Below are 24,393 nucleotides of genomic sequence, written 5' to 3'. Positions count from 1 at the left end.
GTGAAGCAAAATGATGGCAGCAGCAAAATAACTAGTGTCAGCAGCAGCTAGAGTCACCAGGAACAAGTTTGGTGTGGCAGTGCGGAAATAGGCTGAAAATCCTTTATAAAATTGGTCCAAATTGTTTCGCGAAACAGTGCATTGCATGTAAATTGTGCTAAAAATAGTGTGCGCTCGTAAGCAGCGGTGATAAATTCGTTCCTTCGTGGTGCATCTGGTGTAAAATAGTGCTTAAATTTCGAAGGGGTCGTCGGAAAACTTTTCTTCTCTCCACTCCACCTTTCCCTGCTGTTCCTATCAGGCGCTTTGCATTTATAAAAAAAAAACTCCCCAACAGCTGAGAAAGGGAGCAGCTGTAAGTGTGCAAAAAATAAAGATAAAAAGTGTTGAAAGTGCAAATTTTGCTAATTAGTGCAATTCTTAGTGGCCAGATTTGTGCGACGCCCGCAAAAGATCATTAAAGTGACACGAAAATTCATTCCCTCACCGCAGGATCTGGTGCAGTAAATTCCCGAAAGATTAGATTAAAAATAAAATGGATGAGCTGTCGGAGGCGGAGCTGCGCTACTACAATGATCTGTTCAAAATCTGCAGCGATTCGGCGGAGAAATCCTCCTCCAACTACGACAGCAGCGGGAAGATTCCGGCCCTCAAAGCCACCTCGCTGTTCCGATCGGCGAATCTGTCCAACGAAATAATTAACAAGGTAAGTTTGTACAGGGAAGAGGGCATCGCACGACAGGGGGAAGGCTTTTGGGTTTGGTTGAGATTGCGTCAAAAACTGTTACCGTATGATGAAGTTTGTTCGTATTATCCATACCAATAAAAAAAATATTGTCAAATTATTTTGATAGAACTTTACATTTGATACTTAGCCGAATTCTGATGAAGCCTGCATTTTGGCGACGGGCGCACACCTAAATGTATATTTTTCAAACAAAACACAAAAAAAAAACATGTACCTTGCTGATTTGCAAGTCCTTTCTAGAATAAAGACGTGTTTAGAAATAGACGCGTTTTTCAATATTTGTTTTTTGTTGAAGCATTAAAACAAAATGTTGCCATAGTTTTAAATAAAACTCAAATTTAAACATTCAATTCCCCTTGTAAGTTCTTGGGAAACAAATAATTTTTACATAATAATCATTTAAAAAACACGTACGTCAGAAATTATCCAACTCCTACGCAGCATTGATTTATAATCACGCAACAACTTTACATTTATAATGACTCACGTGAAAGTACAATCATCAAATACATAGGATTTTTTTTATTGGCGTTGGCATGCAATTATTTTAAATGGTTCTACATACACAATTTGAATTTCAAAATTATATTTTCGGTTCGGATTCGGATTATATTTTGGTTTTTTTTTTTTTTTTTTTTTTCAAAACATGGATTTCCTATGAACACAAGCACTTTTGAAATAGAAAGCGAGATATTATATGTCTACTTAAAAAATAGAATAAACCCGATTTAATCCCACCAGGGGTGAGATAGAGCCTTTCTTACTAAAGAATATAACTTCTTTCAATTCACAACATCGACTTGATACCAAAAATCTTATGATGAAAGCAAGGTATTATTAATGATGTGTTTTCCAAAAGAGATAAAAAACGCAATTTTCACCAATATGATTAATCGTACAAGTTCTTAATCAAACAAGCGTTTATGACAAACGCTAGCATAGCTAGCTTCCATTGCGCAAGTGACGACACATACCGCGGTTTTGGTGTTCTAGTTTTGGTACGAGCCCAAAAACCGAATAAAGCAGGCGCAAGACAAAACCGAGTTAACCGCACAGTGGGAAGCTTGCCATTCAGCATCTACGAAACTGAGAGAGTCAGAGATAGCTATTTTTACAACCGCACCACTACACACTCAATCGCGAGAACCTTAGGTAGATAGCCATTGGCGTTGCGAACATTGAAAACATTGAAAACGATATAAAGCTTAGAAGCTTTGAAAGCTCCTATTGGAATCCAATTAACTCTGTTAAATAAACTAACGAAATCACGACAAAATGAAGCCTACTTAAAGGCGATTTTAGGAGAACACGGGAAACAAATTGTTTGTAGCGGGATGAATGTCCTAAGTCACAAAAGTTTTTGCATAAACATTGGACAGTTATGTAAAAAACGGACAGAGCAAAAGAAACCGAAAAGCTTCGATATCTTACATGTTGAAGGAAACATCGGTAGACAAGCTATTACAAACGAGTATAAGTCGAGCCAGCACATATATGCGCCAGCATTCTCGCGCCAGTATTCGAAGCTCAACTTGACAACTTGGCGACGAAGCGTCGAAAATCAATGCAGTGTGATTTTTTGGAGATTTTTCCGATTAATATTCATGCTGTATCGTCTTATTTACGAAGATGAAAATGACGTCCAGCCATAAAGTAAAACCTATACCTTTCTTTAGTAAGAAAGGCAAAAAGTAAATCGTTCTATCGGATTGCCGATCGATGTCAAATTTGTTTCAGATGCTCACGCATGGTCTGTGCTATGAATGTAGGAAGAAATTTCGGATAAAATTAGAAACGAAAAATGTTGGCGAAGGTCACCAGGTGGGCTTTTGAAATTTATTTAAAAAAAATGTTACGTGCATAAATTTGAAACTTCCATTTCAGTAATAATACAAAGCATTTTGATATGTCAAAATTTCCATAGGGTCTCGATCAATCAATAGTGCGATGATATCGGACAAAATTCGTTAATCTGTTGAACTAATGGTTTTCGGATTATGGTTGTATCGACCATTGTTGCGAATCGAGGATCTACTGGAGCCTTGACGATCAAATGGAGCCTAACATTTCAAAAGGGCGCATGGGGTTTGTGAACAGGAGTGTGTCTCCTGCACTTAAATTACAGTTTACATAAGGTATGATAGAGATGCACTCTTGTTTGCAAGGCTTTATGCCCTAATGAAATGAAAGGCACGAAATAGTCGTCTTAATGACGAGTGTTCAACTTATGAACTGTTCATTTATGTTTATGAACTGTTCATTTATGTTTATTGGTTTTTGGAAACGGCAAGACTGGTTCAAAAACAAGGTCCTTTACCTTATTTGGCGTTGTAATAAAACATTTGAGGATTTGAGATTAAATTTACTTTCAGACAGTATAGTTGTTGTTGTTGATTAAAGTTAGTTAGTTTCCGGAGATGAATAATTGTACTTAGTTGATTTGGTCGAAGTGTAATATTTCATTGGCAGATCTGTTTCTAGTTGTAATGTACGACTAGACTACTGACGGACGCGACAGGTCGGCAGGTAGTTGCCTTTTTTTGTTCTCTAGTATTTTTTATTTCCTTTAAATTTGGAATACATCATAGGTAACTTTTGTATAGATCTCCGATTAGTTACATTTTTTTTTATTTAATTAACTAATAATTTAATTTCTTCCGGGCCCTTTTACTTTGAATCACAATTTCAGATTTTCTTTATTCAGCGTTAAACTTAGATTACCGTAACTGCTCAAGTCATCCAAGTTCTTACTACTCACACCAACACAAATTTTCTTTCACCTTCCCCCTCCCGATCCCCTATATCTTCCGGTGGTGTTCATTTTGTATGCAATACTAGTTCGGCCACTACCCTTTTTTCCACAAGAAACCGGACTTGGACTGACTTGAGGCCGCGTCCCCTACCTTGCTCCGTAAAACGAAAACGAAAACGATAAATAAAAGATATATATGAAAATGAAAAAAATTGAACATATTTTCATTTGAAAACTGTGTATTTTGTTGAAAAGTCTGTCCACATCCGAAAACAGATGGATATTTCGAAATTTGAGCGGCAACTCGCCCAGGTTCAGCACACTAGCTTTCATCTACATTCAGAAGAATCAAAATCGGATTCAGGGGAGCTGAGAACGACGCGACACAAAATTTGGCAAAATTTTACCACATACGAACGTCACTCGATCTCCACGGAATTTATTTTCTCAAAATTCGAGGGTTGGAGATAGACGAGTTCTGTCAAGATGAATCGATAGAGCGTCGAAAATCAATGCAGTGTGATTTTTTGGCGATTTTTCCGATTAATATTCATGCTGTATCGTCTTATTTACGAAGATGAAAATGACGTCCAGCCATAAAGTAAAACCTATACCATTCTTTAGTAAAAAAGGCAAAAAATACGGCGCAAATGTTTTCAATGAAAAAACTAATAAAAAACATTATTTTAACAGCAAATATATTTCCAAACCACAATCTGGACTTAGAAAATATAATATTATCACTTAAGTGGTCATAACTTGAGACAGGGTAGCCAGACCTTCGATTTTTTGCGTTAGGAAGGTCTATCAATTACCTTTTCAACAGAAGGTCGGACATAGTTTTCGTTTCGTTTTACGGAACAAGGTGGGAGAAGGAGCGGTCGTGGCTGAATGGTTACGATGTTCGCTTTATAAGCGAATGGTCCTGGGTTCGATACCCATCTGCTCCCAACGCGAAAGGTATGGACTCATTAAAATTTGAATTAAATGAAAAACTTGAAGCCCACGGCGGGGTTCGATCCCCTGTCCTTAGGATTGGCAAGCAAAAATGCTTTCCACTTAACCGTGGAGCATTGGTAGCTTGAGGAGGACTGAGACTGATTTAGTTGAATCCAAGAATCGGACAAAGAATAAAATTGAATGCAAGTTGAATACCAGAACTCAAACAAGATTGCATGCAACATTGCAAGCGCAGTTGAAATTGAATCTAAAAATACCTCGCTAAAAAGCCTGGGCGACTGATACAATTCATCCAATAAGAGATGAGAAGAATTGAAAGATTTTCCATTTGAAATGAGAACACACGAAGAATTCGAACAACAATGCCAAAACGGTCGTTACCACTCGCCTAGGGTGGCTCCTCAGACCATTCACCTACCCAAAAACCGTCCAACTTCAAGCGAAACCTACTTGAGGATACCGTGGAGATTTTCCCTTAATACCTACTCTGAAAAAAAGTGGAGCATCAACACTTCCCGTCTTCAAAATCCCTTTCCTTGTCCCTGGTGCGCGGTTGAGATTAGAGCGGCCGGCAATGGACGGCTGCTATGGTGGTGAGAATCTAGTTCAGGTGGAATTGGTTCTATTCCCAATTGTCGATTCCTAGGCAACTTGGGCTCCCTAGGCAAGTGGTAACGACCGTTTTTGCATTGTTGTTCGAATTCTTCGTGTGTTCTCATTTCTAATGGAAAAGCTTTCAATAGAGGAAAAAAGCAACTCGCGAAGAAATTTTGAGGCTAGGAATTATCATCACATCACATGGCGAAAATCCAGTCTGCAATCCGCTAAAATCACCGTCTCCTAGCGAAGCGAAGCGTTCTACGGAGCAAGGTGGGGGACGCGGCCTCAAGTCAAAGTCCGGTTTCTTGTGGAAAAAGGGTAGTGGCCGAACTAGTATTGCATACAAAATGAACACCACCGGAAGATATAGAGGATCGGCAGGGGGAAGTTAAATCACTTGGATGACTTGAGCGGTTACGATTATCTGAATTTAAAACTGAATAAAGGAACTCTATAACAATTATTAAAAAGAAAAAAGGACAGGAAGAAATTGATTTAATTTTTGTAAAAAAATTTGAGTGAGTAATACAAAGGAACCCTACTATGCATTCCAACCAAGATTCCAACTCTAAAGGAAATTAAAAAAAAATATCACTGGAAAACGAAAGAGGAAATAACTTGTAAAATTGCAAGATATTGAAATTTGTAAATATGTGCATCTCAATATTCTTGTTTGTAAAATCTGGTAGGAACAGGTTTAAATCTTTTTGATAATAGGACATCGTTAGCTTAAGTAGAAATTCATAAAACGAATCAACGCTTACGTACAACAGTAAGAGAGGCCTCTTCTAGGCATTGTGGGATCTATATTAAATAATTTAAGAGGCAATATTTGTAAATTCTGCTCGATTTGTTCTAGAGGTCGTATCGATGTGCTCCGATTTGGATGAAACTTTCAGCGTTTGTTTGTCTATACATGAGATGAACTCATGCCAAATATGAGCTCTCAACGACAAAGGGAAGCGGGGTAAAACGGGCTTCGAAGTTTGAGGTCTAAAAAACCTAAAAAATCTTAAAATTGCTCGCATTTCCGTAAAACTTCATCAATTCTAACTCTCGTAGATGCATTTGAAAAGTCTTTAGAAACACTTCAAAATGGGTCTTAGACATCCAGGATCGGTTTGACTTTTTTTCATATCTTTTGCAAATTACTGTTAAAAAATGATTTTTTTTAAAAACCCTAATATCTTTTTGCAACAGCCTCCAATACCCATACCACAGACAAACAGACGGGACACTCGAGTGCCGAACCATCGTCCTCCAAAAACGGTTATTTAAAATTCAATTTTGTTTCGGCATTCACTCACCCGGCGCTGATGGCGCTGCTGTCGTGACAGCTCGCCCGTCTTTTCTCAGTGTGTGTGATGCGAGTTTTTTTTTTTGTTTTTAAGTTGAGCGTGAGCACGTCCGAGGCAGCAAATGAAAACAAAAAAAAACAGCCTTCCACCTCGAGTGCCTCCAGTTCAACCCGCCGGAAGGTTGCTTCATCTGTGGAGAGTTCGAATCCGGCCGAATGCACCTGAACGACGAGAGCCAGCGGTCCAGGACGTAGTGTTCCGGCGGAAACACGAGCAAACGGACATTTACGTGTATCAGTCGGACACGAATCAACCTCACGAGGTCGACTCGGACAGCGTGACGGACCGGAAGCGGTCGGACATGATGGAGTAGTATAACGAGGCCGAACGAGTGCCAGAACCGTGCCGAAAACCTGAAGTGGCACACTCTTGCTTTTATCCCACTATTAACCAGATAGGCCTGCCCCACATTGACTGGGCAGCCCGCCGGCGGTCCGCTGGCGGACCGCCAAACCGCTCTGGCGATCCGCCAGCGATTGATTTGGCGGACCACGGGCGACCCGCTGGCGGATAAAATTTGCAACAATTTGGCGCACGATCAGTTTTTTTATCGTGACGTTGGTCCGCCAGCGACTCGCCCGGGGTCGCCCAGGTTTGCCTTGAAATGTTTCACCCGCCGTTCATCCGCCCCACATACGCCGTTTTGTATGGTTCAACCGCCCCTATAGGATGGTCCGCCAGCGGGTCGCCCTCGATACGCCTCCCATAGAAAGTTCATCCGCCTAAAAAGCCCCAACCGCCGTGGCTCGCCCTCGACCCGCCTTTCATATACGGTTCGTCCGCCCCTGTAAGATGATCCGCCAGCGGGTCGCCCCGATCCGCCCCTATATAAAGTTCATCCGCCCAAAAGCCCCAACCGCCTTGGCTCGCCCTTGATGCGCCTTTCATATACGGTACAGCCGCCCCTGTAGGTTGGTTCGCCAGCGGGTCGCCCTTGATACGCCCCCCATATAAAATTCATCCGCCCAAAAAGCCCCAACCGCCTTGGCTCGCCCTTGATACGCCTCTCATATACGGTTCGGCCGCCCCTATAGGTTGGTTCGCCAGCGGGTCGCTCCCGATCCGCCCCCTATATAAAGTTCATCCGCCCAAAATTCCATTCCATTTTTGAACATGCGAAAAAAAGAGGTGTTTTTCAATAATTTGCAGCCTGAAACGGTGATGAGATAGAAATTTGGTGTCAAAGGGACTTTTATGTAAAATTAGACGCCCGATTTGATGGCGTACTCAGAATTCCAAAAAAACCTATTTTTCATCGAAAAAAACACTAAAAAAGTTATAAAAATTCTCCCATTTTTCGTTACTCGACTGTAAAAAATTTTGGAACATGTCATTTTATGGGAAATTTAATGTACTTTTCGAATCTACATTGACCCAGAAGGGTCATTTTTTCATTAGAACAAAATTTTCATTTTAAAATTTCGTGTTTTTCTAACTTTGCAGGGTTATTTTTAGAGTGTAACAATGTTCTACAAAGTTGTAGAGCAGACAATTACAAAAATGTTAATATATAAACATAGGGGTTTCCTTATAAACATCACGAGTTATCGCGATTTTACGAAAAAAAGTTTTGAAAAAGTTACTTTTTGCGTTTCTCTTTGTTTCGTCGTCCGTGTCTGTCGCCGGTGACCATGAACGGCCATGATCGATGACGACCAACTTTTTCAAAACTTTTTTTCGTAAAATCGCGATAACTCGTGATGTTTATAAGGAAACCCCTTATGTCTATATATCAAAATTTTTGTAATTGTCTGCTCTACAACTTTGTATAACATTGTTACACTCTAAAAAATAACCCTGCAAAGTTAGAAAAAACACGAAATTTTAAAATGAAAAATTTTGTTCTAAATGAAAAAATGACCCTTCTGGGTCAATGTAGATTCGAAAAGTACATTAAATTTCCCATAAAATGAAATGTTCCAAAAAATTTTACAGTCGAGTAACGGAAAATGGGAGAATTTTTAAAACTTTTTTAGTGTTTTTTTCGATGAAAAATACGTTTTTTCGGAATTCTGAGTACGCCATCAAATCGGGCGTCTAATTTTACATAAAAGTCCCTTTGACACCAAATTTCTATCTCATCACCGTTTCAGGCTGCAAATTATTGATAAACACCTCTTTTTTCGCATGTTCAGAAATGGAAGGGGTCGTACCGCCCCTCCGTCACGAGATATCAAAAAACGGACCTCGGATTCGTGATCAGGGACAAAAGTTACCCCTTAGGACAAAGTTTCACGCAAATCGAAGAGGGGTCGGGGCAACTGCTGTGTGAGTTGGCGGAGAATTACCCACATATTTCATCCGCCCAAGCAGAATACCCGTTCAGGTTCCTTCAGGATTCTGATAGTGTTTTTCAAGTTCATCTAAAACTGAAAAAACACAAAGTGCCTTATATACAAGAAATGCAGATCTTGGTAGATTTTGTGTGCTGAAATTTAGAAATAAAACAAAAATATGAAAAAAACATAATTTTCAAAATAATGTTGTTCTCAATACATCTTACGTGCGTTGTTAGTTCACTGAGGTGAAATGATGAAAAAAATAAAGAAACAAAATAATATATTGATAAGCAAACTTGTTGCGAAGATTTTCCATTTCCTGCAAATAAAAATAATTCTTTAAATAATTCTTAAAAACTTAATTATTTAAAATGTTCATGTATTATTGGTACTTACATATAAACATGCAACGTATTGAATGTTAACAATTCATACTCTAATATAATCAAACACAAGCGCAGCTAATCCGAAGAAAGTATCCTAGTAGATTACACCCCATGTTCTTTCTTGTCATTCAATTTGATCATATATTGTATGGGGGAATGGTAGATATGAATATAAAAATAAATCTTACAGTGAAAAGATAAATACAAATAAGCAGTAATTTTAAAGATGATTCCGGGAAGCTGCAAAACAAACAACTATAATTAAAAAGACACATGCTCCAGATGGTTCCATTGCTGAAAGAAAAGGAATAGGATAAGGAAGGATATAAACATTTAAATAAATCATCTAGTGAATAGATAAATGTAGGCATTAAAATTGAAGAAGATTCCCGGAAGCTGGAAGAAAGATAAATATATTTTAAAGAAAAATTCTTCAGACGGTTCCATTGCTATTTCAGTAACTGTCGTTAGTTCATGAAATTTAATCATATATGGCATGGAGGAATGGTAGAAAAAGGACAAGGAATAGGAATGATATAAACATTAAAATAAATCAAATGAAGAATAGATAAATACATATAAGCAGTTCATTTATAAATGATCCAGGAAGCTGAAAAAATTAAACACAATTTTAAATGATATTGTTGCCGCTGAACTGATAATTGAAAATAATTGAAATTACTTCCTACCCACGTCCTGCATCATGCACACCTAAAAAATGTCAAACAAAAGAAAGACAAAAATCGCTTCTGCACCACTAATTGCCTCCACTGCTGGCACTGAACCCGCAACCTTTGGAGTGTTAACATTCACACAAAGAAACATTAACATTAATTGAGTAAACATTGGCACAAAATCCGCTTTGTAAATGCCACCTCGATACTCTTCAAGAGGTTTCCTTGGGAAAGATATACAGTCGACTCTCTGATTGTCAATATCCAAGGGACCGTCGAGGAAGAGAATCATCAGATTACAGAACGATGCAAAATGAAGACTCGATTGAAAATATTTTTTTCTTGATACCCAGCTATGGGAGAGAATCATGGCAACGTCCATCAAACAAAAACAAACTAATGTCAAACACCCTTCAAAGCTTCGTTTCGCCAATAAAAATGTCTATGCAAGCCATGAGAAACTGAAATTATTGACAACCGGAAGAGATTTTTAAAGCAAACGGAATCCAAGGGACCGTCGAGGAAGAGATCCTTCAAGCAAGGGAAAATATCGAGGAATGAAGATAATTGAAGTATGCAGATTGAAGGGACTGAAGAATTCATTGATAGATGGAGAATTATTGATATCGAGAAGATCGACAGCCAGAGAGTCGACTGTACTTTTTACCAAAATGTACACAAAATTTCCATACAAACATACAAAAACGAATAAATCAAATCATAACAACAATGAAACATATCAAATTCTAAGTATTCCAAATGATTGCACATCTGCCAACAATATTTATAAGGGGTGTCACATAAATTACACCAACAATAACGATTATTCTTGCAAAACAACCTTCAATCACTATTTCAAACGCACTTTCAACTGTTTGTTTACATAAGTTAACAATCTAAACAACACAACACTTCTCCCAACACAAACTTAACAACGAAAATCATCAGCCGCCGATTAAATAACAACACCCACCGAAGCTCGTTGAAAACTGACTGAAATGTCAAATTCGAAATAAATTCCTTCAGATGCAAACCGCCACGGCAATCAGCCTTTGGCTCGCCGCGGCGATTGGGGGGCGAACGATATTGAAACATTTCAGCGATAAGTTTGAACCGCCCAGGCGATGCGCCCATGGCACGCCAAGGCGGATGGAGGGCGGACGAAATTGAAAAATTTCAAATGTCAAATTTCAACCGCCCAGGCGGCCCGCCCTAGGTCCGCCAGGGCGGTTCTAGGGCGGACCACACGATCAGTAACGGCCGCCGATGCGTAACGTCCGCACTGAGTTAATGTGGGGCTCCACTGCTTGCCGAAGTCGAGGCTGCTGCTGAGGCGCCCGCTACTGCGGAGAAAGCCGGATCCTGTGGTGGAGCAACCTGCTTATCCTTCGTGGACTGCTGCTGCTCAGATTGCTGCTGCTGGTCGTCCTTTTGGCATTTTGACGATGTTGCGTCGATCGTGAGCGCCACTCTTCGCGACTTTTTTCGTCTCATTCGGCCCTTTTGGTTTTGTTGGCTGGCAACTTGATTGCGCCGTGGACACGTTCCCCGCAGATGTTTCCAAATCATCGTGGGGATCAATTCCGTTAGTTTTTTATTATTTATTATTATTTATTTCATCTTCGGCACTCGCCGCACAGACTACACCTTATGTCCTATTTTTAATCCTAGTTTTAAATACACATTTTGACATTCCAAACACAAACACATCTGCTACATCATTAAACACTCGACAGCAAGCACTAAGGGGACTATAATAAATGTAGTTCGTACGATGGCCAGGAACTTCAAGAAACGGAGCAGGGTTGCGCAGATTACGAGCTGGGATGTGTAGGGTGATTTTATCGCAAAGAGTAGGGCAGTCAATATTGCACGACAACAAGTCGAATACATAAATTCGCTGTAGTAGAACCCGTCGTGATGCCAGCGCAGGGAGTTTAAGCCGCTCACAGTTGTCATCGTACGAGGAGAGTCCTTGAGGCCGCACCCATGGCAGGCGTCGCACAGCAAATCTGGTGAAAGCTCGCTGAATCCGCTCGATCCTTTCAGCTTGCACGGCGTAGTAAGGTGCCCATACTTGGACGGCGTACTCTAGTTGACTCGAACTAGCGAACAATAGATTGTTTTAAGCGCGAACAGATCCACAAAGTCAGCTGCATTTCGACGAAGAAATCCGAGGGTGGCAAAAGCTTTCGCTGTTGTCAGTGCAATATGTTCGTTGAAGCACGCTTTGCTGTCGATCGTCACACCCAGGTCCTTGATAGTGTTCACCCGTTCAAGTTCGTTTTGGCCCATCCTGTAGCTACTCAAGAGAGGTGTTCGTTTGCGCGTGAAGCTTATGATTTTGCATTTTTGTACGTTGACCTCCATTCCGTTGGCAGTGCACCAGCGTAACAGGCGATCGATGTCTTGCTGGAGTGCACAGCTGTCGAGAGGCGAGCTAACTGATCGGAACACTTTCAGGTCGTCTGCGTACATCAGCTTGTCCGACTCGAGGACACTGCACAGGTCGTTCACGAACAAAATGAAAAGTAAGGGTCCAATCACGCTACCTTGCGGGACTCCGGAAGGAATTGCGAGGAGATGAGAGGAAGTGCATCTTACTTTGACGAAGGCTTTGCGATCGGCAAGGTATGAATGAATCCATCGGACGATCCATTCTGGAAGGCCATAGCGTCTCAGTTTCTCCAGTAAGAGAGCATGCGGTACCTTATCGAAGGCTTTAGATAGATCCACGTAAACAGCGTCAATTTGTTGGCCTTTTTAAATTGGATTTTCCTATTCCGGCGGCCACTACTGGTGTTTTCGTGACCGGGATATCTGGTGTCAGGTGTAATGGTTCATGTTTTCGGTGGAGGAGGAATCTTAGACGGAACATGCAAGCAACGGGGAGGACCAGTGGTGTGGTCTCTGTCATTATGTCTGTCTTGCATCGCTGCAGGTGCTGCCGCATGATTTGCCTCATGAGGTTCTGCCATTGGAAACGGAACCGACCCATCGTCATTTTCGGCCGTCGGTCTTGATTCATTTATTTTGATTTTGTTACTGATGATCAGCAACAACAAAATTATTTCGAAACAGCTGTTAATGTTTACAATCGTTAAGGCTTGATTGTCTCACGCATACACTGACATGACACATGATAGTAATGGGTTTGTATTGGTGTGTTTGGGCTGCGCTTCGGCATAAGCTCACCAGGCAGCGCTGGTGTCGCCGTGATTTGGTGGTTTGATGAAGGACGATGGATTTCAAAAATAATTTGTATGGAGAGTCACGTCTGTTTGTCTGTGCCCATACTCCCATAGGTCAAAAGATAGGTAATCTCATGGACTATAAGCCTACGGTATTAACTTTTTGGCCAATCGCAGTTTTTCCCATAGTTTTTCGATTTTTCTACAACAAACATTTGACAACGTTAGTTTTTGCCCTGTAGGCCTCCATAGCGGCACTTTTTGTTCTCAATTTTGTCTTATTCGGAATCCTCGGCAAATTTCACGTTAGTTAGAAGTATTGGAGTGGTAAATTTTTTGCATCGCATCCATTAACCCCTCGGTCATTTCGTTTTGTTTTGATTTTTTGACATTTGTCTGCTTCTTAACTGGGCTACGGCCCAGTTATCGAGCGCCCAGTTAAAAAGCAGCCCAGTTACCGAACAACTACTGTACTAGAAATTTTAAGTTTTGTTTTGTTATAATCACAGCCCTACGAGCGATTGTTTCTCTTGTCTTGTTCCACCTTTCCCATTATGCCTTCCGAGCTACGATGTCAAAGAAAGTGGTTTCATAAATAAAGCAACTCAATTTCAAAACATGATGCAAACTAAACAACCTCTCAGGTTCAACAACTTGCTCTGCTTTTCCTGTGTCACCACTTTGATTGACTCACTATAGGTACTAACCCCGAGAGTGTGTGACACGGCTTGCGCGTCGACATCCAACGCACGGGCGGAAATCAAATGACGAGCAAGCTAGAGAGACCGGCAACCGACACCTGATCGGCCTCTTCTGTATTGAATAATCTGGCGCAAAGGACGGGATGTGATGCAAGAGGAGCAGCAGCAGCAGCGGGTCAATGTTGCGACCTTTAATACGTTGTTGTATGAGAGGCTGGTGGTGTCGTTCGTTGTTTTGTTTTTTCTTTCTCTCATCTCGCCAATTTTATGCATTCTGTACTATCTATCTGCCGCTGCCGGTGGTGGTGGTGGTTTGTGGCATATTGTTGTAGGTACATCAGTGTTACTTTGCTATTTTTACGACCGCCTGCGGGACAGAGTGTGCGCCGTTACGGTTAGTACCGGTGTGTGGTACTTTATCGGTATCATTATTGTTGTTGTGCTCGCTCGCAGGTGAATGGCACTTGACGTAGTCCTCGTCTTCTTTTTCGTGTTCAGGGCAGAACTTTATAAACCTTAATAAAAAAGATGTTTTAGTCCGCAATCATTGAGCACTCTCTGGTTTGTTCTTATCACTTGCAGATAACATCGCTGGTTGGTGTTCCACAGACTGCGTTACATCTCTCGCGACAGCAGTTTTACGGATGTTTGAAGCTGATTGCGGCCTACCAAGCTTCGGTGCCACTACGCGAGGAGATCCTAACGTCGACGATGACCCTGCCGCTGCCCCAGTTCAGTTGGATCGATTCGCCAACGACACTTCCCCCCTCGGTTAGCAGTGCCGTTTCGGCCGCGTCAATTGGCACCGGTGGAGTTCTACCCGAACGCAATGGTCATTACGGCATCAAAAGTGGTCGAGATCTCATTGAACTGCTCGCAACAACGACGGCGACGACGGTGACGACGACCAGCAGTGGCAGCAGCAGTCGTGAACGGATGGACAACGTGTCCACGAGCGGGGGCGATGTGACCAACTCGGACCAACCCAGCACGGACTCGGAGGTGGACCACAATGACGATTCGATGCTACGGTCCGCGGAACGGCATCACATCGTAAACGTGAAGGGACACGGCGGTGGTAAGCTCGTTGGCGAGGGCACTGGCAGAAACAGTGGCGTCGGCGGGGTTGGCGGGTCGGTATCTCCGGAGGCTTGGAGCACGGCGAGTGATAGTCCAACGCCAACGAACAGTGTAGCGGAACGGCCGTGGGCGAACCAGAACCTGTGGCAGGGACTGGTCTGCGAGGAACAGCGGCAGCTTCTCGGCACGGAGGAAGAATCTTCGGATAAGCATAGCAGCGACGAGGACCAGGAGATTGACCTGGAGTACTTTTATCAGATATCACAAACGCAGAAAGAGTACTATCTGAAACAGTTTCGGACCATCCAGCCGGACGTTCACGGGCTGGTCAGTGGACAAGTTGCTAGGTAAGTACAGTGGTGATGATTGCACGCAATTGTAATATTTCGATCGCAATTTCTTGACACGATCGAGATTTCTCGATGATCGGAATGATCTACCATCGTCAAAGACGACCATAAAGAAATTATGACCGAAATGTTAAAAAATATAAAATGTTTTTTTTCAGGTCAAAAAATAATTAAAATCATAAAAAAAAATTAGGAAATTTACTTTATTTCAAATTTCAAAATTTTATTCATCTTGAAACAATTCAAAAACAATTTAAAACGCTAAAAATTTTTGATAATTTAAATTTTTTGACGTTGGTCTGCTGTTAAAGTAGGCTACGGACCAGTTATCGAGTGCCCAGTTACCGAACAAGTACTGTATATATGACCCGGATCCGATGGGTCTTACGAAATGTATTGTTCCACAATGGTTGTACATGAAATTTTATGGTAGGGGAAGGTGGGGCAAGACGACCATATGGGGCAAGAGGAACAATCGCTCGTAAGGCCGTAATTTTATCAATTTTGATTATTTCCAGTATAAGGAATTGTTGCTAGCAATGTAATTAGCTGATTGTACTACCAGATAACCGCCAAAACGACGTAAACGCCACGGGGCATAAGATTGAATGAAGTTTTTTTCAAAACCTTTGTTTCCTCATTTTATCAAAATTCTATTTTTCCTAGATCAGTAGTGTCCCTACCAATGACTTGCACGTATTATAAAATATGATTTATGTTTTGGTTATTTTTGTAGAGAGCTTTTAAAAAATATTGTTTTGGTGGGGTAAGTGTACCATATGGATTTTTAGTATGGAAAAAAAAATACGAATTGCTGCAGCAACATATTTTATTGTGAAAAAAAATACATAAAAGTTCTTAAAAACTGATAAACAATTGTTTAAAAAAAAATGTCCATACACGATATAATAATATCATGAAAATTTACTATTTATCATCTAAGTAATATTTTTTTTTCGTAAAAACGGTCAAATTTTCAATAAAATATTATTTTTAATCTAAAAATGAAAGAAACGTTTCAAATACATCCTAATCTGATGTATCAAAGTGATAATAGTTCAATTGTTAGTAAATTAGCATGTTTTTTCATGCATTGTTCTTCTTGCCCCAACGGGTTGTTTGCCTTGCCCCACTAGTTTAGTAGACCGTAAGAAAAATCAAAAATTTTAAAATCATTTTTTTACATAAAAAACAGATTTTTTTTTTAAACTTGTTCTATCAAAGTCTCAGTCAAGACCTGGAATAAGATGATTCTAAAAAATCCGACAGATTTTTTAACGTTTTTAATGGGTTAAAACGAGCATTTCCTTAGCTTGTTACACTTGCCCCACTTTCCCCTATATGAAAGGAAATCAGCTAATTTTGTGTTCGTTGTTTATTATACATACCTACATATTTTTTAAAGCCAGGGTGACCACTCAAATCCCATTTTCAAATTCCCGACTTTTTCCCGACTTTTTCCAGACTTTTCCAGAATGCTCAAATAATACGCATTTCTTATCTAAAGAATGATTTCAAACAAAAAACTTTCTATAAGAAAAGTCAATATTAACCACCGAAAAAAAATTAAATGAATTTAAAAATAATCCAAATATTGGCATTTTTTGTAAATACAGAAACTAAACAACAATTGAAAAAAACTTCACAAACTTCATTATTATGATTCAGAGTAGAAACATAAACAATTAGTATTTGAAAAAATTATCGAAAGTTCAACAATGCTTATAAAATTCATGTTATTTTTTAAATTGGCAAAAGTATAGTTTTTGATACTTCGTTTCAATTGGAAATGACAAAAAGTTAAAGATAACTGAACTTAAAATTTCGTTCCTATTTTTTTTAAACTTTTAAACTTAAATCAAAGAATGATTAAAACATAATTGCAGAAATTATTCATTCAAAGGATTTAGAAAAATGTCAAGAAATTCATAAAAAAAATGCCTGGTTCCCTTTTTAATTTTGTAATTTTTGATATTGTTTTTTTTTAATCAGTGTTAATTTATCTAGTGGTCAGTATTTAACTGTTTTTTTTTTTCAATGAATATTCAGTTAGATATGATTTTATGTGTTACCACTTTTTTTAAACAGTTTTGCAATAACTCTAAATTTCTTGGATTATTTTTTTGCAATTTAAAAATTTTCTTTATGTTTTCAAAGCGTAAAAAAGTTTTTAAATTTTGGATTTTATTCGATATTTAAGTTTTCCGAAAACTGTAAATCAAGCTTTATGTATAGTAGTAATTTAACCACACTCACAAAAAAAGTTTAACGGCAACATTTAAAAAAACATATTTTAAGTAATTAAAGAATTTAGTTAAACAATTAAAAATATTTACCAAAAAACCATTGCTAAACTCAAGTTGGAATCTGTTTGAAAATATTCAATCTATGTGACAAAATAAAATAGAATCATAACTCTAAGCTGGCCATTAGGCTCTATTTTTATATTAATTTTTCATTAACTTTACCTCTTGTATGATAAACAAAAGTTTATAGAGATCATATGATTCATGAAAAATATTATGAAGATCTGTGTCAAAGACTCCAATATTAATTAAGATTTTGAATGTCTTAAACAGCTTTTCCATATTTAAGTATATTGAAATAGTGAAAAGAACCTTAAATTTAAAGTAAGTTATTAAAGCAGAATTGAGTGAATTCAATTTGAGAATTGTACAAAATATTACAAAATTATTCAAGAGTTAAAAAATTTATTTTTGCAATTCCGTCGTGAAACTATTTACTTTTCCTGTCATTGAACGACGAAATAGCCTACTTTTCTGTACCAAAAATAACAGAATCGAATAGCAACACCTTTCAAAATAAATGCTGAAAAGTTCTACTTTTCAGCACTGAAATGGGTGCTGAAAAGTTGAAATTTTCAGCACTTGTTTCGAAAAGTAACACTTTTCAACATTTTTTTTATTTAAACGATTTATTGAAAAAATACATGAAAATTTGACATAAAATCTCACTCAGTGTGTGTTATTTGGAATTGCAAAAAATGTTGTATGGAACTCGTTGCAAAACTTTATTTTTTCAGCACTCTTCGTATTTATCCAACTCGGTGAACCTCGTTGGATAAATGTACGACTCGTGCTGAAAAAATCATCTTTTTGCAACTTGTTGCATATACTACTATTTCATTCAAGCATGCTTTAATTCCCGACTTTTCCCGACTTTTAGACAAAAATCATAAATTCCCGACTTTTTCCCGATTTTTGGCGGATTTTGGCGAATTCCCGACTTTTTCCCGACTTTCCCGATTTCCCGACTTGAGTGGCCACACTGTAAAGCTGATGTCCGGAAACTAGGTATCATGCGACCAATTCCTTCTTTTTAGGGTATTTTTCGAAAAATCTCGCATCCCCATCGAGGAGCTACGCCACATTTGGCAAATGTGCGACGTGACCCGGGATGGGGCGCTAAACCTGGCCGAGTTTACCGCCGCCATGCATTTGGTGGTCCTGCGACGGAACAACATCCCCGTTCCGGCCTCCCTGCCACCGTGTCTGATGCCAACGCTGCTGCAGCATTCGCTATTTGCCGGCACCGGAGGAGGCAGCTTGCCGAAGCAGCATAGTGGAGGTTCTGCTTCCGGTGTGAATAGTGCCGGAGGTGATGCCTCAGGGAACCACGTGCGGGAATCTCAACCTGAGGAGGCCGACCTGCTTCATCTGGAGAGCGACGATAACACTGAAAGTGCTGGTAAGGTACCGAGTCTGGTTGATACGAAAGAATACAAGCGGATTTTGCCCCATCCGGAGCCGCTTAAGTTTGGTCACTCGAAAAGCAACGCCGGAGAAGCGGAGAGTCCCCCGACGATCTCATCGACCACGGGAAGTGTGAAGGTAGCTAGTGGTCGGAAAACACCGACCAACATTGCATCGCCTCCGTCGCAGGCCAGCAAGCCGATTACTCCGCCAAACACGTTGAACAATAAGGTGAGTTGGGAACTCGTCAACGCAGCACTTCTTTAAACTTGAATTTCTTCGTTTCAGGATTGGAACACCTCCAGTAAAGAATGGACCAAATTCACGGAATCTCCTACATCAAATGTATCTAGTCCTGGGCCAAAGCCGGTAAACTTTGACATGCAGCGTACAACGCAGGCAATTGAGTCCAATCCACAAATTCTACATCCAGTGCCACTTCGTGTAACTCCTGTCGGTAGGGTGTTTCCTACTATCGTTCAATTGTAGCAAACTTTCTGACACGGTCGATTTCTTCCAGGTGCGGAAGCCGCCGTTGCCGACAGCAGCAGCCTAGTTTACAGCGTCGCCGGCGATGGCGGAGTGCTGATCGTACAACGGGACGACGGCAGTCCGAAGCAGCAGTTAGCGCACCAACAGCAGCTACACCCTCAACATATACAAACTCCACGCGACTCGCTGACCAGCGGTGATTTGCGCGCCATTCAGAGACCCCAGCCGAAGAAGCCCCCGTCGAAGGGGTTCGGAGCGATTCCGCCGCCACCCCAGCGGGAACCAAGTATTACGTCAACGACCGGAGGCGTCGAGCCGGCACCAGCAATGACCACCTCGCTCGATCCGGCCACCTTCAACAGTATCATCAACAGCACCGCCACGGTGGCCAGCTATCCGGTCGCCGTTTGCAACGTAACGAACAGTGCCAGCAACAAGAAGGATCAACCTCCGCCACCGTTGCCACCTCCCAGGCCGACCCAGCATCGGCACACCCGAAGCAGCAGCCTAGATCTGAACAAGCTGAAGCTGAGCAACGCAAACGCAGCGCTCACGAAGCAGCTCGAGGACCAAATGCGGATGCCTCCGCCGCCGGAAGTCCCGCCGCGCGTTACACCCACGGCCGAGAGCCATCCCGGGTTTGCCGATTTCGCACAATTCCCCAACTCGTTGGCGCCCGACGGAACACGATTGGTAAGCATCTCTGACATTCTACCTCAGAATACGATTATTCCCGAAAAAGAAAAAAATAGAGGTATCATCCACCCTTGGCCTGCATAAAAATATGTTTATGTTTTTCATGTAAAAAATCGCATGTTTTTTTTTTTTTTTTTTTGTTTATTGGAGATTTCGGGCAGCTGGGCCACGCGGTTGCTCTGCAGGACTGATCGTGATTTTTTTTTGTTACTCTTGCAGTGATGAAATCAGTCCTTTCTTTATCATCGTTGATCGGAAGGCACGCCGCCGGTTTTGTTCGTCGAAGTTATTGTGTTACAACATAACATGTTAATTTCAGTCGATTGCGAGCAGTGAAGCGACGTGGTTTCTTGTAGGAGTTTTTTTTTCGTGGTTTTGTGTTTTCTCAGTTTTTTTTTTCATTTTTTTTTCAAGTGATCTTATTGTGTGCGATATGGTCAATTGGTTGCTTTTCATGTTGAATCGTGATTTTGGGCTTCCATTTTGTGGAGTACTTATGATTTTCCCAGTTTCATTGATCGATCGCGAGCAGCGGATCGCGCGTTTAATTTGTCTTGCGTAGTGATTTTTTTAAAAGAATTTTTGTTTGATTACTTTAGTGTTCGATAGAAATGAGCCAAGTTTTGTATTGCTTGACTAAGTTCTCTCTACATTATCGATGATTGGAGAGCACTCCGATAAATACTTTTTAGAATAAATTATATTGCAAAAAAACGGTTTAATAAATGAAGTCCTTCCTACAACATCGCAATATGTAGACCAAAGAGCCTATCTCTAAAATATTTTAATTAGATTCCCTGTTATATTTCACGTATTTTGTAGAAGTTGGAAAGAAATATTATATATTTTTTAAATGAAACGGGAATAGATTTAAAATTAGTGCAAACAGCGAGAACTCCGGGAATTGGAAATTGGAAATCTGGTTGCCACCCTGGGATATTAGCCACCCCATGTCTAATCCTCGCCCTTTTCACAGAGTTCTGCGGAAAACAACGTCACCACGATCCACCTGGACGCCAGCGGCAACATGACCCATTCAACGCGTGGCGGCAGCTTAACCAGTGGCGGCGGCGGTCCCTCAATCCAGACGGCACCCCACAACAGTGCCTTCGAGGTGTACCGGAAGCCGTCGCAGCAGCAGCTTCGTGGATCTCAATCGCCAACGCAGCCGCCGCCACCACCCTTGGTCGCGTCGCGCAGTGTCGAGTCCTCGTCGCACGAGTACGAGAAGCGAATCTCGCTGCTCAGCGACAGCCTACGCCAGGTGCGGTTCAAGGGCAGCGAAACGGCGCACGGACCGGACGTGCTGAAGCACCTGAAGGAGCAGAACCTGCTGCTGTTGAGGATATGCAGCGACCTGAGCGAGGAACTGTTGCAAATCCAGCAGAAGCGGGAAGATATCCGGATAAAGATCGAACTGCAGGAGCAAAACCTGGGAGCCGGGCCAAAACCGTAAGCGCCGGAGTCGTCGTCGTTGTCGTCTTCGTTGATTGTTGATTTGATTGGTGAACCAAAAGTGTAAAATTTGATGTAAAATATCGTAGTGCAGCATGTCCTCAAAACTTGATCCCCCACGCAATGTTAGGCGCTTTTCATCCAACAACCAGCAGAACGCGTGTGTTTGTGTTGGTTGGTTGGTTGGTGTAGCTCTGTAAACGCAGTAAAATCTAACGATTAAAAGATAAACATTTTTAAACACTGTTAGCAACTGTAGTCTAAGCCAAAAGTAAAATTAAAACCGGATATTTTAAAAAGCGAACATTACAAAAAAAGTAACTCTTTGCGTGATCGTACTGAAAAGATATATTGAGAATTGCAAGAAGGCGGAGCGATATCGACTCGCAGTGAATGTCAACACTCATGTTTGTTTATTATCAGGTTCTTTTTGAAAAGAAAATAAATATTAAAATATATTGAACAAATGTTACACGCTCGAACCCTACGCATTTCCGTATTTATAAAAACAAAAAAAAAAACACAAACACAATAAATCCAACGGTTTGGTTGACCTAGTTGTATGACACGAGAGGTATATCGAAACTAACTAAACTGTGAAACGAGCTGATGATATAGTTTAGTGTACGTTGATTGTGCTAAGCATCCTGAACGATCTGAATACAAAGTAATGAATGACCCTTTTTTCGAATGTGTTGCTAATGATGGTTGTATGAGCGGAAACAATAAGAACAAGAAAAAAAAACACAAATACACATACACACCCATACACAGAGATACTTATTTTTATAAAGATGTATAAACTATTTAAATCTATTTTTTAAAACGCTTCTCTTGAAAAAACAAACACTCTTTGAGACAGCGAAGCAGAAAAAAGAAAACGAAGTATTATCTTTACGGAAAAGGACTCTCTCTCAAGAGAGAGACTTCCGAGGTTCTAAAATGGATTATAATAAAAAAAAAGTTATTCCAAGATCCCCCATTTCATTGTCAAGCGTCAGCGTTTTAAATATTTTTTACTTTAGTTAGGAAGCTAACCACTCGAACAAAACAACCATTATATCAATCAAATAAAACAAAACACAATGTAAACGCGTAATGTTTAGTATATCTTAGCTTTTGATCTATCTACAAATTAAAAAAGAAAACAAGAAAGAGCTCAAAGCCGATGATGTTATGATTGTACGACACATTTGGAGTTTTTGATTTTGTTTGTGGTTGAAAGAAAGTCCCAACTATCAAAATCAAATCAAATTATTCGCTCTACAGCATTGCCTTGGCGTTCTCGATTGCGAGATTCCTTCTCGAAACTAGGTGTCCGAAGGCTTGATTGTTGAGGCAATTGCAAACACCTTTTTTTACACCTAAGCTTCCATCCATCCCGGGATTCGAACTGACGACCTTTGGATTGTGAGTCCAACTGCCTACCAGTGACTCCACCGAGGCAGGACCCAGGGAGACGACTCCTACACCTGGATTGAGCTAACGACCTAATCTCTAGGTTAGACCGGGCCAACATTTACTTCCCCGTCCGACGGAAGGCGTGGTCAGACAAATCTCGTCTCGAAAAATGCCACCGGGACAGTCTGGGATCAAACCCAAGCCGACTGGGTGAGAGGCAACCACGCTTACCCCTACACCACGGTTCCCGGTCCCAACTATCTCGAACTATATGCTTGGAAAAGGCACCTCCCAAGGAACAAGGTCAAGAAACAATAAGAAATTCTTGTATGTTTGGCATGAGAGAACACCCATGGTTGACCCTCCGTTGCTAAACAGGACCGTAATATCCGATCAGTACTACCAATCACAAGCTTCCACGATCTAGTGGTATTTCCCTTATCAAGAGCATGTACGTTTAAAAAAAATTATGGCAGCTAAAACTAGATCAGTTGCGAAAAGGTAACAGTTATGAGACCCAAGAATTGAATGATTAACAGTGAGTCAAATATTTGTCCGTACCCCCTCGTACGGAAAATGTTTGTGGTAAAGTACATAAAATTCGACTAAAGTACCATGTTGTATACATCAATCGACAGAATGTCCTCTTTAAGACACTGTCATTGAATTTGCAAAAAACTTTTTCTAAAAAAAATACAAAAATTGTTTACTGAAAAAAGTAAAAAAAAAAGGTCAAATAATGGTCCGTACCCCTAATAAAAGTACAAAATCTGATCGATCTGAGTGAATTCATTTATGAAATGTTGTTTCCGTGTCAAATACTAATACCTCTAGCCAGTTTGTGGCAACTTTGAACCTCTGATAACATTGTTTAGTTAGTTTATATTAAAAGTTGGTTTAAATTTTGTTTTTTTCAAGTAAAACTTATCAAAACATTAGTTGGGGGGAGGTGTCCACGTGCTTCCATCCCGCCAGTCCATATGTATGGCATTAGTGTTGTGTTCACTGTATTTGATATTTGGTGAACCACACCGTATGCTGTACTCGTCAGATATGGACCGGTTCCCGGCCGGGCTGATGGGTCTCGCAGCTGGCTAGTTGAACGTACCTGTTAGAACATCAAATCATGATGTTATATCCTTTTGTTCCCTTAGAAACAGTAGCATAGTAAGTTCAGCAAGGGAAGCAATAGTTTGATCCGTTCAGCTGTTGAAGCAATTGCTTTCGATTCCCCCCCGGATGGGGCTAAATTGTGGAACGCTCCCAGTGAGTTTTGCTGAGCTGCTTTGGACATTTTAGGTAATAGTAGTATAAAAATAGTTAAAGCTCGGTATTAATTCACTGAGAGGTCGTGTGGAAATTCCCGTGCTTGTGAAGTTCTGTTGCTGCGTCACTGTTGTGTTAGCTTGTAACATGTTCAACATTACACTACAAACCAGCAGTGATTAGTTATGCGGAATTCTACAAGTACGGGAACACGACGAAAATCAGACGACCCGAAGAAATAGTGAAAGTGATTGTGAAAGCAAAATAAATAAAGTGTCTATAAAGAGTCAT

The 24,393-nt window shown here is 40.5% G+C and overlaps 1 protein-coding gene across 2 annotated transcripts; it reads left to right on the top strand.

Moving 5' to 3' along the window:
* On the top strand, nt 1-22,625 carry LOC6034122 (ralBP1-associated Eps domain-containing protein 1). Of its 2 annotated transcripts, none has more exons than XM_038253410.1 (7): nt 1-355; nt 493-706; nt 14,232-15,076; nt 18,423-19,023; nt 19,081-19,249; nt 19,313-19,977; nt 20,957-22,625. In XM_038253410.1, exons 2-7 carry the CDS (start codon nt 536-538, stop codon nt 21,434-21,436), a joined length of 2,931 nt encoding a protein of 976 aa, XP_038109338.1. In that variant the 5' UTR covers nt 1-355; nt 493-535; the 3' UTR covers nt 21,437-22,625. The 2 variants fall into 2 exon arrangements, with proteins under 2 accessions (XP_038109338.1, XP_038109339.1); XM_038253411.1 differs by having other exon boundaries at nt 425-706.
* Nucleotides 22,626-24,393: the final 1,768 nt, after the last annotated feature.

Source organism: Culex quinquefasciatus, chromosome 2 (assembly GCF_015732765.1).
Source record: "Culex quinquefasciatus strain JHB chromosome 2, VPISU_Cqui_1.0_pri_paternal, whole genome shotgun sequence".
Taxonomy (NCBI): domain Eukaryota; kingdom Metazoa; phylum Arthropoda; class Insecta; order Diptera; family Culicidae; genus Culex; species Culex quinquefasciatus.
The sequence above is the reverse complement of the archived record's forward strand: the minus strand, read 5'-3'. Positions and strand labels throughout refer to the sequence as shown.

Excerpts from the sequence above, each read along its gene's own strand:
- LOC6034122 (XM_038253410.1), top strand. The coding sequence starts at position 536 with ATGGATGAGCTGTCGGAGGCGGAGCTGCGCTACTACAATGATCTGTTC. Across the intron at positions 19,024-19,080 it reads CAAACACGTTGAACAATAAG|GATTGGAACACCTCCAGTAA; the intron begins GTGAGTTGGGAA and ends TCTTCGTTTCAG. Across the intron at positions 19,250-19,312 it reads ACTTCGTGTAACTCCTGTCG|GTGCGGAAGCCGCCGTTGCC; the intron begins GTAGGGTGTTTC and ends GATTTCTTCCAG.